We start from the raw sequence: 14,704 nt of genomic DNA, 5'->3' as shown, positions 1-14,704 counted from the left end.
CACTTCTCAGCCTGTTTTTGCTCCTACATGTCATATGCCCCTAAATCCAACTAATTGCTCAGTCTACTTTAAAATTCTATTATATAATTATGCAAGTTATGTAGTTAATGACGCTTGTAAGAAAATGAAGCTCAAAAACATAACAAAAAATTATACAAATATATTTGTGATTGGCACTTGGAAATATGCTGCATGATTCCATGGAAATAAGCCATTTGGCCCAAGCTGAGCGGTGGAATACTTAAAAGCAGCATGTTAGCAGCAGTCCACACTTTTAATGAACAAAAATAGAATTGAGCAGAAATTGTGTATAACGTATTTATTACGTGGAACAACATTAAGTTACTGTTCTAAAAATAATTTAGGCTACAGCTTTCTGGAGGCTTCTCTGCATAGTTGGCCATGGACGCAGCCCAATTTACACCAGACACTGCACGTTGCGAGAACTCTGATGTTAATGTAACCTTTTACACCAGCCGCGTGTGGCACGAGGCAATGCAGTGGTAATGTTTGCAGCAAAAGCAAAAATACACATTGGGACTATTTTTGCAGCAAACCAACAGTTCCTATACAGAAAATCTTCTGTTCCTGCTATATAATGCAATCTAGGCCTATAATCAAAACAGAAAATAGCTACCCTAGCATATATTTTTACTCCTCAACAATAATACAAACCCTAGTTACACTACAACTAACTTTTCTTAGTTTTTACTATTCATCAGTATTTGAAATTTTTGAAGGAAAACTATGCTAAACCTCTGCAGAGCAGAAACAGTTTTAGTGTAAATCATCCAGGAAAAACAGTCACCGTTAACAAGTTTTTAACATTTTATCCATGGAGTAGTCTTAAGTAAAGCAGATCCTCATTTCCATTGTCAATGCGGGAATATTTTTCATTGTGTCCCCATAAAAGCAGATTATTGTGGTGAAATTATTGCAGTGAGTTCTGTCAAGTCACACAAAGTAGATGCAACTTGCCACGATCGCGGCAGTGCTTCTAGGGTGAAATGACCTTTACGCACACATATTCCGAAAGCAATCAAACTACTTAAGAAGTGGTATGGGGCTGCACACCATGTTTGTTACCATGCACAGAAACCTCATTCTCACCAAACCAATGTGATGTTTCAGTCAGAGTTCATGCTACATGCACGAGATACATTTGTTTGGCGAGGATACTTGTGCATCAGAACAAAATTTGTGAGAAATGTATACTGACGACAGTCATTATATCGAGATTTGCATCTGAGAGTGAGTGAGCAGAATGATTTGACCCAATGCATTGTGATTTTGCCAACTGTGGTGTTCAATCTCTACATGTTATCTTTCATCTCGCTGTGGAAGTGAATGCCTGCTTCATTTCAGCATTTCTCACAAACACCAAAACCGTTTGACCGAATATACCCAACATGCGATCCACATTTCTACCAATCCATTAAAGCGGCAGGCAGCACCTGTGTCTCTATATGTCTCCATAGATGGACTACAGAAGTGTTTGTGTGTTGTACTCCATGCTTCATCCATACTCAAACAATCCAATAATGTTCTTGGTGGGGCATTGGCCCAACAGTGCTATATAATAGGGCTATGTTCAGATATCTTAGTTGTAATAAGAAGCTGCTACATCATACTAGCCCAGTAAAATTTAGTCACTCCACACAGCACTTTGGCTGCCGTATGTGGCAGACCACTACGGCTGCCACAGATAGCAACCAAGGTGCTTCAGAGTGACCTAAAGCAGCATCTGTAAACAAACAACCACAAGAGGCAAAAATAGTTGTGATTGCATGTGCACGCACACACTTACACTCACACACAGTCAGCTAAACCACAGTTCATAGTGGAAGACATTCAGGAACACGACAGATAACACATGGTCAGGCTAAGCAGAGGCTCCCTGCTCCATCTCCACCGTTCACTGTGCCATTCAAGCAACTTTCTTCTCTACTAGCACATCAACTCAAGAGGCTTCATCACCTCGATCAGCTCAATCGGGACGTTTGCCTCTGTGGTGAAGAATCCTCACATATTCACAACCGCTTTTCTGAAGATTAGCTAACATTACTGTGTTTAGTTTAATAATTATAAATTGTCTAGGTTTGGCTAAATTTTCATAAGGAAATAAAGGAGAGTGTTTAGGTCAAATTATTGAGACCTTTCTGACCACCGAAAATAATAGTAGGTCAATGAGTTCAGAGCTCACAGGTGAAGATCATGACAATGACAGCCTGAGCTTCAGTTTCAAATGTAGGTTATTTTCAGACAGAGCCAGTGTGGTGGAAAATGTGTAAGGATAAAGTCTGGTTTAATGATTTACAGTGTTGTTCCGGGGGATGAGTATCAGTACACCTTCACCATATTCTAGTCACATTCTAACGTTTTATCTATGCATAAATGTGAGAAAGCGAAATAATTGTTTATTTAAACAAACAAACAAACAAACAAATAAGTACAGAGGCTCTCAAATGACCAAATGATTCACGTGCGATACTGACGAAGTCTGTGACGTTACCTCAGTCGAGCCGGCGAGGGAGCAGCCTGACAAACACGCTGCTGGACTCGCACACTAAGCTGTCACGGATCCAGGACAATTTACAGGAATACATTTCCTCAAGCTACTGTGAGAAACCGTGGCACTCTCATAATACAACTTCAATTGATCACAATCATGATACGTATTCAGTACAGTATGCGGCACACGTAGCTACACGTACTACGGCAAAAATCTGGGGAGCTAAGAAAAGTAGCTAGCTAGTTAGCATACTATATCAAACTATTTAGAAAAATTAAGCGCTTTTCCAAAAATATAAGGCTGCTGAAGATAACAGAAACGAGACATTGCTTACATCATTTCCTACCTATCTATCTATCTAGCTGCCAAGCTATCCTATCTGCTAGCTAGCTAGCGTTAACTAGCTTTATCAAGTCCGTTACTGGCCACGGAACTGGTTTGCTTATTTAGTTAGCTCACATCGGCGGAAAACGCTGTTTGTGTGTGTGCGACGAGAAAAAAAAATGAGGTGTGCTACACATTCGCTGTAACGTCAGGGAATATCTCTTCAACGAGCTTCCTTTGCTAACATCTGGATAGCAGAGAAGCCAGATGTGGTCAGTCCTGGCAACACCTGGTCAGAGCGAGCGCGCACGAGCCGGCTAGTACGGCTAGCTTTACAAACGGGGACGCACGAGCCGGCATGGCTGGCAGAACTTACTGACCTCTCCAGCGAACTAACGGTAGCCGACGGTAAACCGCAACCGCGGGACACGGCGTCCGAATGAAGTTTCACCGCCAGTGTGTCATTTAGCTGATAATGGCATTGTTATCTTCACCTCACGCAGGCCACTCGTGCCACGATAAGCTATTGTCACCAACAGCGTTGGCAGCGGGCGTGAAAAGACTTGCGTTTACGAGCACGCAGTCACTTCGTTCAGTCAGGCGGCACAGCGACGCACCGCGCAGTGCGCGTTTAACGTTCGCACGGAAAGCAGAAGGGCGGAATGCATACCATTCTCTTCACCGTGCGGTCTCAGGAAGAGCTGTTCCGTGGCTTTTAGCCATCTATTAGCGACGTTATCGGTGAGCCTCGGAAGAAATGCCCCGCTGCCGTTGGAGTGCTCGCTCTCCGCTCCAGCAGTAGGTTGCCTTTTCATAATTGTGCGACTCCGGACTGACGCCGCGTGCGTGACGACTCAGCTGAGTCAGCCCGCTGCCAGTCACGTGAGGGAGGCGGAGCCTACGGGACGAGCGCCAGTAATCCACAATAAAGTATAACAACATATCCAAGTTATCTACCATTCAGCGATAACAAAGGAGAAGAAAAAGCAAAACCGCTAACTGAATGTTATGATAATATTCATAACATTTAGGATCCACCATGGATGTACGTAGGAAGAGATGGTGAGTTGTTCATTCACACCCCTCCGCCTCCCTCAGCTGAGGCTTCTCAAGCTTCCATTCCGAACAGTCGAGAGCTCAATGTGCCCCAGGCCCAGGTTAAACGGTTTCACTCTACTGCTGCCAGATACAGAATGACAGGACAAACTATTAATTTAAGGCCATAAAATACAGAGCTGGGCCCTCAGTACTGATCAAACCGATTCTTCTCTGTCGAGGACTGTGACAAACACACAGAGTGGTTAAGCAAGGGTGACAGATTTCCAGAGAAATTAGTTTTCTACAGCACTCTGCTACAGGCCCTGCTGCTGTGCTGTGTTTGTGTGTGTACACCTCATGTTACTCAAGAAAAGCTGCTGTCTGGTAGACCCAATAAAAAGCTCCAGGAACCCAGGGCTTCACAGGGCCAGCTGATGGCTTTCTTAACACTGCCACATACCACAAGTGTGCATGCAGACGCACACACAGCCAGCAAGCCATTTATTCATGTCAATAGATGCTGGCCTTTTCAGAAAGAATTCTTTCGATGGGGGAATAACACAGTTATAAGCTTTCCCCAGCCCCAAGATCTCATAGAGGCCTTAGATTTTAGTCTATTCATTCACTCACACTTTCCTTCAACAATTTTAAACAGACATTTTATGTTTCTCCATCTTTTATTTAAGGCCATAAACAGAACTGATAAACAAGTGATTGTGTTGTATGTTACAGATCCAGAAAAAGCATGGCACAAAACAGACTAGGAAAAAATACTTTGGGCTGATCTAGAATTTAAGGCCATTATAGTGATCATTTTTCCCCATTGACAACTAAAGTGGATACATGATACAACAACCTGTAAAGCAGTAATGCCCCAAAGATCTCATCAGATAGGGAGAGAGTCAGAGTACAGATAAAGTGCTTATTAATTAGTTACATCTGAGAGATGGGAGCCAAAGTGTTTCTCAGTTTAAGCACACACACGCACACTCACTCACATCCCTGCTGTTCCAGTGATCAGCTCTCATACTACACAGCTGCCTCAACTTCAGTTTGTCTTAAGATCAGTATTAAACAATGACGGTCCTCTCTCGGGTTCAGTAGATAAAAAGCAGATGAATCCAAGAGTCAGCACTTCCTTACTTCTCTGGAATATCCAGCCTCTCCATCTGAGAATGAATGAGAGCGAGAGATTATTTGTCAGAGATTGTATTTTCAGAAATACTCCTACTAGTGTTAGTACCTCTACTAATTCATACAGCTAAATTCTTAATGAAAATTAAAACATTAAATCAAAGATACAAGTTTTACCCCGCAAAGATACACACACCCCGCTCAAACTAGGTGAAAAAGGCTGGCTAAAAGCTACACGTTATCAGATAAAAGATAAGACAACACTTTATTAATCCCAAAGGAAATTGCAGATCCCAAAGGAAACTGCAGATAATTATACTCTTTGATGTGTAGAGGAAGTGCAAGCCAAATTCACTTTTGTATAATAATTTTTAAAAGAATATTTTTTTCCTGTACTTTCTTGTCATACTAGGACTAAATGCTCGTTCCGACCCATTCACATATGCCGGTTAATTTCCGAAAACGGATCTCTCCATGTTTCCACACCATAACATTAGACAAGCTTCTCTCTGAGCGAGCTGTATTCAGTCATGTTTCCCAACACCCCTCCTGCAGAGATCAGCCTCCCACAGAGGGATCAATTCCCCTCCCCTACCCTCACCCTCATCACAAATCTAACACATCTGACCCTGCTCATCAACATTCAGAAGAGTCTGATTAACTGGATGAGGTGTGGCAGGTTAGGGTGGGTCATGAGCTCTGGGAAAGACAGATCCACAATGACAAGTAAGCAAGCAACAGGCTTAAGTGAGTTGTCCAGCTTCTGAAATGCCGAGCTGCCATTTTGCCCCTGCACGTGAACGGAGCGTGCCGTTAGCGTCCTGAACACAGCGGATGGGAATGAAGATTCATGTGAGACAGCGTTTCACATCATGCGTTACCCTTGCTTTTGGCGCCCCCTAGCGTCAATTCTTGCATAGTTAGAAAACTGCAACAAACGCAATCGGTAGTGTGAGGAAAAATAGATCAAAAGATGAAAGCGAAGCAGAAGAATGTCAGCGCAACACACAATACACACACACACACACACACACACACACACACGTTAGGGGAGCAGGTATGAGTGAAGCACAAAGGCCCACCTGATGATAAGGGATCCCTGGAGGAGTCCAACACCTGATGGAGACCAAGTAATCAGACAGGACAGTTTTACAGATTTGGGCTGCAGAGCTACACTACACACACGTGATCGTGTCCAACACTCTACTGCCGATTCACTACACGTGCGTGATCAAGTCCAACGTGTTACTGCAGGCACACTACACACGCATGATTATGTCCAATGCTCTGCTGCAGGTTCGTGACACACATGTGATCATGTCCAACTTTAGTGAGGTTCGCTGTACATGTGTGATCATGTCCAACGCTCTACTGCAGTTTCGCTAAATACAAGCAACTATGTCCAAGCAGTAGTGGATACTTTTCTCACAGTGAATTTGGATAAATAGCGCTCACTGGTCCAAACTCACTACTGAACTTCCATTATCCCCTGAAGAGATTTTGACTCCTAATTTAATTCATGGTGGTCCGATAATATTGACACACACAAACTAGATAATAGGGTCATTCTGACTAGCTGCAAATTGGCTCTAAAAAGATATTGATAACAGCCTGAAGCTTTCTTAGCACTTAGCAGTTTTCAAAGCTTAAAGCAAAAGCTCTGCTTCAACACAGGAGTTAAATGAGCAGGACCACATAACTGCAAAGGTTCATGGCCTCCCTGCACCAACACACCTGGGTCAACCCAGCAGCTAAACGCCAGGCAGAGCTCAATCAGGCTTGCTGGAACAAGATGAACACCAGGTGCGGTGCAGGCACACACCAGCAGGGGGGGGCTGGGAGTGAACACTGATCTTTCAGTTGCATCACACTGAAGAAGCACACTAGCATTCAGTGTCTGGCTGCTCTTCCTGAGTGCTGCTCACTAAACAAGCTGAAGCACTGCATTAAGCACATGAATGTTCTTTGGATCAAATCTAAACCTGCCCATTGGACAGGCACTTCATTGGTCCAATCAGAAACACTCACCTGGTAGGTGGTCCCGGCCCAGAATTGCTTGAACTCTTTTCGCACGCAGGCGACCACGGCGCTGGTAATCAGTGTGAAAGGCACCAGGTACAGAAGAGCTGGCTGCCCCATCTTAGACAGCAACATCACTACAAATGTCACCACTAGCCCCACACTGTATGCTGTTCACACACACACACACACACACACACACACACACACACACACACACACACACACACATTATTTCAGTATGACTAGACAAACTACAGTGCCCATAACTTTCTGAAGGCAGGGTCAAGGAGAGTTAGACCCATCAGGCTACGAGGCAAGTGGCAATAGCTGTAAAATTTACTACAAGAGACTTATGATGTGAAGATTAAAACATTAGTACACAAACAAAACAATGTCAGATTAACTTCTTATACATATATCCATTCATATATGCCTGATATATAATTATATACCTAATACTTTATATGTTTCTGTTTATATAAATGCCTGAATTTGTGTGTCATGGGTCCATTTATATATGCCTGATAGTTTATATGTGCCTGTCTGATGGCTGGCTAGGATCAATGGCTCTTATTCATGAAAACTGTGTATGGATAGGTCCGATCATAAAACAAGTGCGTAACAGCTTTGTTATTAATCATCTTTTGGAGTATCTGGACATCCAAACTCATGTCTGGTCAGAGACAATGCAAGTTTAATCATAACATTTTCATCATTGTACGTGTGAAGACTTTCCAACGAGTCATGTTTCCATTTTGGGTGCTTTGTGTGTGTGTTTTAGGCCATCACTGGTCATGTGCCTGTCTGACCTCCTCTACTGTTATTTCAGCTGCAGTCTGCTCATGGCTCCTGGTTTAGACCTACGTTCTACCTTCCTTCTCTTTACAGAACTGCTGTTCAGCCACCTGAACACTTTTCTTTCATTAGCTTGGCTTTGCAATACCCCCATAAATTAGGGAAATTACTGAGTCTGACACAAATATGGGGATGAATATGGATGAAATGTAAAATACAGGACTCTTGCCTATGTGCTTGTGTATATGCAGGTGAGAGTGATTAATCAAACTGCAATTCATTTCGATGCCATAGGACACTTTTGTGACTCCACAGTGGAGTTCAGAGGTCATTCCCCACGCTTTTGTGCAGCTTTGATGACGAAGTCTTTGTCCCCATCCCAGGTCACCTGAGGCTATTATTGTTCAGTTGACGGAAATTCATCTAACATGAGAACGAAAACATGCAGGAGCAAACTATAATGGCTTCACAGTAAATCAGATTCGAAAAGTTTGCATTTGTGGCATATCTTCAAAATTAAAAATGAACAAAAACAAAAGCAATACTCCGTGCTCTTATTTCTGCTTCTGCACTGCCTCTTCTCAGGCCTGCTCGGAGGTGGTGCGGAGTGGCTTCATCACCCTCACAGCCTGGCTCACCAGCCTGGTGCTGCTAGCGTAGCACTGCAGACCAGTGCTGGTGATGTACTGCAGCTCTACAGAGAAGTGCTGGTAGTGTTGTGTACTGAACAGTGCTGGTTGTATGGTGTGTCCGTAAGGAACCGGACAGTGCTGTGTATCTGTACCAATAGTGCAGCAGGTGAAGTATATTCTTTTGGAGCTGTTGGTCCAAACGTCAAATCTGTGGCAATATGCGACCAACATGCCTGCAAGAAGTTCATAGGTCATTACCAATGTTCCATTGAATGAATAAATAAATAAATAAATAAATAAATAAATCAAATACAATAAAATAAAATAAAACACACACACACACACGCGCGCGCGCGCACACAATTCCATTTGTGTTTTGCTGGAAATGCTGCCTCACCTGGAATAATGATGTCACCATAACCAAGAATGGAGAACTGCATCACACACAGGTTCTGCACCCAAGCCGATAACCGCGGAATACGCATCACTACGGGCAACTAGGGAAACACATACATAGACACTTTACTATTTAGTTCTGCTGCTGGGTGTGTCCACTGTACAAGTGAAAGGCTCCAGAGAGAATCTGGTGTTTTATGGCAGAAAAGGCCCTCCTGCAGGTCACTGTATCTTATGGCTATCAAAGAAATTTAAGATCATCATAAAATTCCTTAATGAGGCTCCTAATAGCCTTGGAGGGCATGTGTGTGTGTGTGTGTGTGTGTGTGTGTGTGTGTGTGTGTGTGCGCGCACGGGGGCAAGTATCGGGTGGTGATGCATGCAGGCTGCTACCCCGAACAGAACAAGTCTTACTTTCTCATAGGAAGTTGAGGAATCTGCTGGAACCATGAAATCCCCATTAGTCTACAAAAGAGCATAGGCAGACACACACACACACACACACACACACACACAGTTACTGCCATATACTGCAAGTGCATGTGTACATACACACACACCAGACACACCATCACCTTCATATTTACCTTCTCTCCACCTGCTCCTGGGCCAAGAGCCACTTGCACCATTATGCTCTCTCCATTCTGCAAATGATCTCATAGACACACACACACCCACACACACCCACACAGTTTGCAGAAGACATTTATGCATGCTCCTGCCCTACAGGTTTGTAGACATCACAGGTATGGTACAGAACTAGTTTTTCCTTTAATACACCAGGGTGACTCACAGGTGTGAAAAAAGGCGTAATGAAGACGAAGAAGACATCATAGACTAGCAGGAGAGAAAGCAGGATGATACAGATCTAAAGAAACACAGAGTGAACATACCATTAGTCACAAAATCACTGCCAACTGCAGGGGGTCATCTCTGCCACCTAAAGCAAACAGTACCTTGTAGTTGGAAAGAGTGATGGTTTTCATGAAGTTCAGGCAGAAAGCCACACCAAGCAGGTCCTGAAGGATCCAGATCCACCTGAACACACAGCACAACATTACACACACAGGCAGTGTCTCACACACACCGGCGCACAAACACACAAAAAATACAACAGACACAAACTCTCCGAGATGTCACGTCAGTCCACCTCACAGATACAAACACACTTGTACGAACACACACAAGAAAGTCCAGATAGACTCACACACATACAAATTCCGTGAGACATTATGTCAGTCTCCCTCACAGACACAAACACTCTTGTAACACTCTTGCCTGCGCTGGGTAGAGCATTGCAGTTTAATCATTTCCAGACAGTCGAAACTTCCAGACCAGACCACATCCTGACCACACACCCAAATGTCACAGGAACTCTAAAGAGGCCCTGTGTGTGTGTGCGCGCGCATGTGTGCACAGACGGTACCTGTCCTCATTCCGGTACACTCCCCATATCACAGCCAGAGTGATACAGACAGAAGTGAGCAGAAGAGACCTTACTGAACAGCTCCTCTCCCCACAGGACACACTGAGACAAGACATTAAAACATACACCATGCATTACTATACTTGTGACTATATTATACTATACTTACTATACTTTTTTTCATCCAAGCAAGTGAATTTATGAAATACGGTATGCGAAAAATAGCGTGCCAGTGTGGCAGTGTTCTTTTGAGTGACTGTCAGTGTGTGTGTGAGATTGTAAGTGGGTGTGAACGCGCGTGTGTGTGTGTGTGTGTGTGTGTGTGTGTGTGTACACAAGTGTACCTGAACTTGCTGCAGCCCACTGCGTTCATAATGCCATCAAGGCAGCTGTAGAGGGCTGTGGCTGAGGCCAGGCAGAAGATCACAATGACCACATACACTGCAGGACACAAGCAAAACAACCAAAAAAAAATCAAACCTCCCAACACATTTCAACACCACTGATCTTAACCAATCAGAAGGCGTGGAACACTCACCGAGCCACTTGTAGAAGAAGTACATGAGCACAAGCATTACGCACATGAGCAGCACAAACAGCAGCACCTTCAGCGGAGAGTAGAGGGAGAGATCTCCACTGTCCGCCCCGTCCTCTCCCCCGGACACTGCTGCTCCGCTCTGCTTCGCTCTGAGTACACATACACACATGCACCATTTAGAGGCACAGCGCTTCATTTTTCGCGCTTTATATTCTGCCCACTCCCTGCTACGGAACGATGCAATGGTTTTCAGCCTTTGCGGGTCCCGCTAAGCATCACAGCCTGAGAGTTTTGCGCTCCGAGCTGCAGTGGGTTTCGGCTGTTAGCCGACAAGGTTGAACCACGCGTGTTGTGGGAACTGGAGAGTTTTTGGTTTTGATGACATGACATAACTTTAGCTTTAGATTAGCTTAACCACAATGGAAAAATGAAAAAAATCCAATATTTATTTGAAGTACTTTTACTTTGAGAAAAAAAAAAATCCCTAATTAAAATAATAATCCCTAATAATAATAATTTATTATTATTATATCCAGTAACCATCACACTAGCAAATATCCAAGAAAGGGTCTCAAGTATGAAGAACTGGACAGCCTGATGTGGCTGAAGACTGCATTTCATGGCAGCACAGTTGAATCCACCCTGGACAATCTTGATCCTGAAAGATCCCCAGAAAGGGGAAGTTCCATCCTGGTGGATAAAACAGTCTAAAACAGTCACTTGAGACTCTAAGACTACAACTAATATACATCAACAGGACTCTAAGAGCCGTCATCAAGAACTCAGTGGCGCTGTGGAAGACAACCTTGTGGTTGGCGGGTTACAAGGAGAGGGAAGGTAGCTAGAATAGAGAGGATCGTACTACCAGCAGAAGGTAACATAACAGATGTTGAGGGTAGCTACAAGTACTATGGAATCCCACAGACAAATTGGAGTCATGCAGCTACCATGGAAAATGATCATGCAAAGATCCTGTTGGACTTCCAGATATAGACAGATGAGATGGTAATGGCTAACCAACCAGACATAGTAGTGATGGATAAACAAAACAAGAGGGCTGTAGTGATAGATGTAGCAATCCCACATGAGAGCAACATCATGAACAAGGAACACGCAAAGCTCAAGAAAGAAATAACATGGGCTGAAGACCGTCTGGAGGAGGGCGAGTGGGGAATTACATATTATATATATTATTAAAAAAAACACTTTTAAGTACCCCAAAAATGTGATATTTTGTTAACCCATGTTATATTATAGAGATGTTCACACTGTCCCATTGTTGTTAGTACAACCAACCTTTCTGCAGCTCCACTCCAGAAGCCACCCATTGCCACAGTGAAGATAGCAAGGGCTAGCATGAGCAGAATACTGCAGTCAAACGCAAGTACAGGCAGCGCGTAAAGCTGCACCTCCATCTCACCTGCAAACACCTGAAACAAGGGGAGGAGCTTAGGAGATGAGCGACTCACAAGAACCCAAGAGCCCTTTAAATAACACTGCATTCACTACTGTCTGACAAGAAAAACAAATCAGGTAATCCCATAAATTTCAGAAAGCTTTTTAAAAAAATTATATTGTATTTCATATGTAACCTATACATTTGTACATACAAATCTCTTTCTGTCTACATACATACATAATATATATATATATATATATATATATATATATATATATATATATATATATATATATATATATATATATATATATTTGGGGGTTTTTTTCCTGTAATTTTTTTACCTTGCATCAACATTAGGATCTAAAAAATATCCAGAATGGATATTTACCTTTTGAGCATCCATAAAATCCTGAAACCTCATGAGGGCAAATGGAATTGTCACCTTTTCACTCTCAGTGACATTCACTGATGGGATCCCCTAAAATGACAACATTCCTGAAAAACTTTTATGGATACAAGTACAATACCCACATCAATCATACTTCAGGAACAGTACACACATTCTATCCATTAACCCAGCACAAAGCAACCCCCAGACCTGTGGTCTGGACTCCTACCATGGGGTCCGTGCTGGCAATAAGGAGGACTGCTGCTCCCAGGTACTGAGCCACTCTAGCTTTCTGGCTGAGGGCACAGTCCCTCACAGTCCCTCGCAGCACAACCACAGCCTTTCCCAGCAGAGAATTCTGCTTCAGACTCCCCGGATCACACAGCAGAGTCGACGTCAGGTTCACCAGCTGATACCGCACCTGCAAGTACCGATACAGAAGCACACACACACACACACACACACACACACACACACACACGTTTCAGAAGCTGAATCTCAACAGAAGTACAGGCATCTTATCCAATCGCTAGGCAATCTAGACAAGGTTTCAGAAATCTAGACTGCTGTAAATTCTGGTAAGCCAGATATATACAAATCTTTAGATTTAGCTACAAATTATTATGTCATTAATAAATCTCTGGTTCTGTGAATTTACCACGGTCTTGCTCAGAGCCAGATCTAGCCCGCACGTTTCGATTCACTTACTGCATTACTTAGCGAGTCAGAGATGTTGGACAAGGATGAGTTGTATACGAGACAGTATTCCTTAGAAAGATATCCTTTAGACACGTGCAGGACTGCCTCTTGGCACTCGCTCTGAAGCAAAGGAAACAATACAATTTAGTAAAAATTTACTTTATCCAAAACGATGTTTCTATATTACCTAGCTAACAGCATGGACAGGTTGAGCTCTTCACGTGGCAACGTTTCAGACACCTGGATACCTGAGGCGATTGGCCAATAGCAAAAAAACGTGTCTGTAACTCTTCGCCTATTGGACAGTGTCGGCGTTGCTTAGCCACGTCCTCTCCAGGTAAATACAAACATATCTAGCGACACGAATCCCGTCATCGCAAATCTGGGAATTCATTGTAACAGTGATGAAGCTAGATCGCGTTAGCGTTAGCGAACTAGCTAGGTATTTGAGGTTTAGCTTCCAGGTTTCGCTTCCTCAAATAAATTCAAACATAGGTTAACTACATAAATAAAAATAATCCGTCGATCTAGCTAGCCATTACTTGCATGGAAACATTGACGACAAACTTGTTAACTTGCGTTTTTTACAATTATAGCTAGCTAATGTGATTCGTTAAATAAAATGCCTTATTTTAAAAAATGGCATACTGGCAAAGTAAACTAATGCTGTGTTTTGAAGAACAAAATTAGACCCGCTAACCCAGTTAGCTATCGTGAGCTAACTAAGCCATTGCAGTGGTTTAAGCAGGTAACTGACTTCCGTGTCTCCTCGCACTTAAACCACTCCGTAAATCGCTCCTTATATCGCTGTAATTCTCACCTGGGAGGACAGGAAAACGACAGACAGAATTATCCATAGTTTTGCTGCCATGTCTGTAACATCTGGATTACACTCTCCTACAGTTCGAAAACGTGAAAATAACTTCTCGAGGGTTAACGCCAGCTAAACTTCAACTGTACTTCTAGTTTCTATTTTGTTTTGGCTCCTCGCATGTTTTCAGTGACTACTGACTAGAACTTATTCACTTCCTCTTCCGTTTTTCAGAGCTTATATGACATCGAAACGACTCCATCACATGAGCTCGACCTCAAGATCAATCAGTGTAGAATGTGTAATGGCTGAAAGCAGCCAAGAGCTGCACCGACTTGTAGCTGTTTGTGATGGTACGTGTTTTTAAAAAAGCTACAGATTAATTGTTATCCTGCGTTTGACCTCACTAAAGTTGACTAGGGCGTCTTGTGTGAGCATAATACCCTGCTTTCACACATCTGTAATCAAAGAGCCGGTCTTTATCAGAAAACAATCTCATTTTCAACACAATTTTTCTTTGGCCACTGATGCAAAATCTGACTGGTGATATTACTAAAATCACACAGGCACGGTTTATTCAACTGGAC

The 14,704-nt window shown here is 43.1% G+C and overlaps 2 protein-coding genes across 3 annotated transcripts in view; both read right to left on the bottom strand.

Moving 5' to 3' along the window:
* trpm7 (transient receptor potential cation channel, subfamily M, member 7) overlaps nt 1-3,656 on the bottom strand; it is a 36,398-nt gene extending 32,742 nt beyond the window's left edge. Inside the window, exon 1 of the mRNA XM_027022781.2 lies at nt 3,507-3,656. Coding sequence (XP_026878582.2) covers nt 3,507-3,509 — 3 coding nt within the window. The 5' untranslated portion in view covers nt 3,510-3,656. The remainder of the gene's footprint in view (nt 1-3,506) is intronic.
* An 876-nt stretch (nt 3,657-4,532) lies between these two features.
* Nucleotides 4,533-14,384, bottom strand: zgc:123258 (PA_hSPPL_like and Peptidase_A22B domain-containing protein). 2 transcript variants are annotated; one of them, XM_035525730.1, is made up of 17 exons: nt 14,127-14,382; nt 13,316-13,426; nt 12,837-13,028; nt 12,608-12,697; nt 12,114-12,247; nt 10,818-10,966; nt 10,624-10,720; nt 10,280-10,381; nt 9,810-9,891; nt 9,647-9,721; nt 9,441-9,497; nt 9,268-9,318; nt 8,855-8,954; nt 8,610-8,690; nt 7,037-7,197; nt 6,091-6,124; nt 4,533-5,043 (listed from the first exon to the last, which is right to left on the bottom strand). In XM_035525730.1, exons 1-17 carry the CDS (start codon nt 14,175-14,177, stop codon nt 5,003-5,005), a joined length of 1,608 nt encoding a protein of 535 aa, XP_035381623.1. In that variant the 5' UTR covers nt 14,178-14,382; the 3' UTR covers nt 4,533-5,002. The 2 variants fall into 2 exon arrangements, with proteins under 2 accessions (XP_035381623.1, XP_026878605.2); XM_027022804.2 differs by lacking the exon at nt 6,091-6,124 and having other exon boundaries at nt 14,127-14,384.
* Nucleotides 14,385-14,704: the final 320 nt, after the last annotated feature.

Source organism: Electrophorus electricus, chromosome 4 (genome assembly GCF_013358815.1).
Source record: "Electrophorus electricus isolate fEleEle1 chromosome 4, fEleEle1.pri, whole genome shotgun sequence".
NCBI lineage: Eukaryota > Metazoa > Chordata > Actinopteri > Gymnotiformes > Gymnotidae > Electrophorus > Electrophorus electricus.
Note: the sequence above shows the minus strand (reverse complement) of the source record. Positions and strands in the feature narration are given on the sequence as shown.

Coding starts and splice junctions, on each gene's coding strand:
- zgc:123258 (XM_035525730.1), bottom strand. CDS start 14,177: ATGGCAGCAAAACTATGGATAATTCTGTCTGTCGTTTTCCTGTCCTCC. Junction 9,498..9,646: donor TTACGCCTTTTTTCACACCT/GTGAGTCACCCT, acceptor GATCATTTGCAG/AATGGAGAGAGCATAATGGT. Junction 9,319..9,440: donor CAGGAGCAGGTGGAGAGAAG/GTAAATATGAAG, acceptor GCTCTTTTGTAG/ACTAATGGGGATTTCATGGT.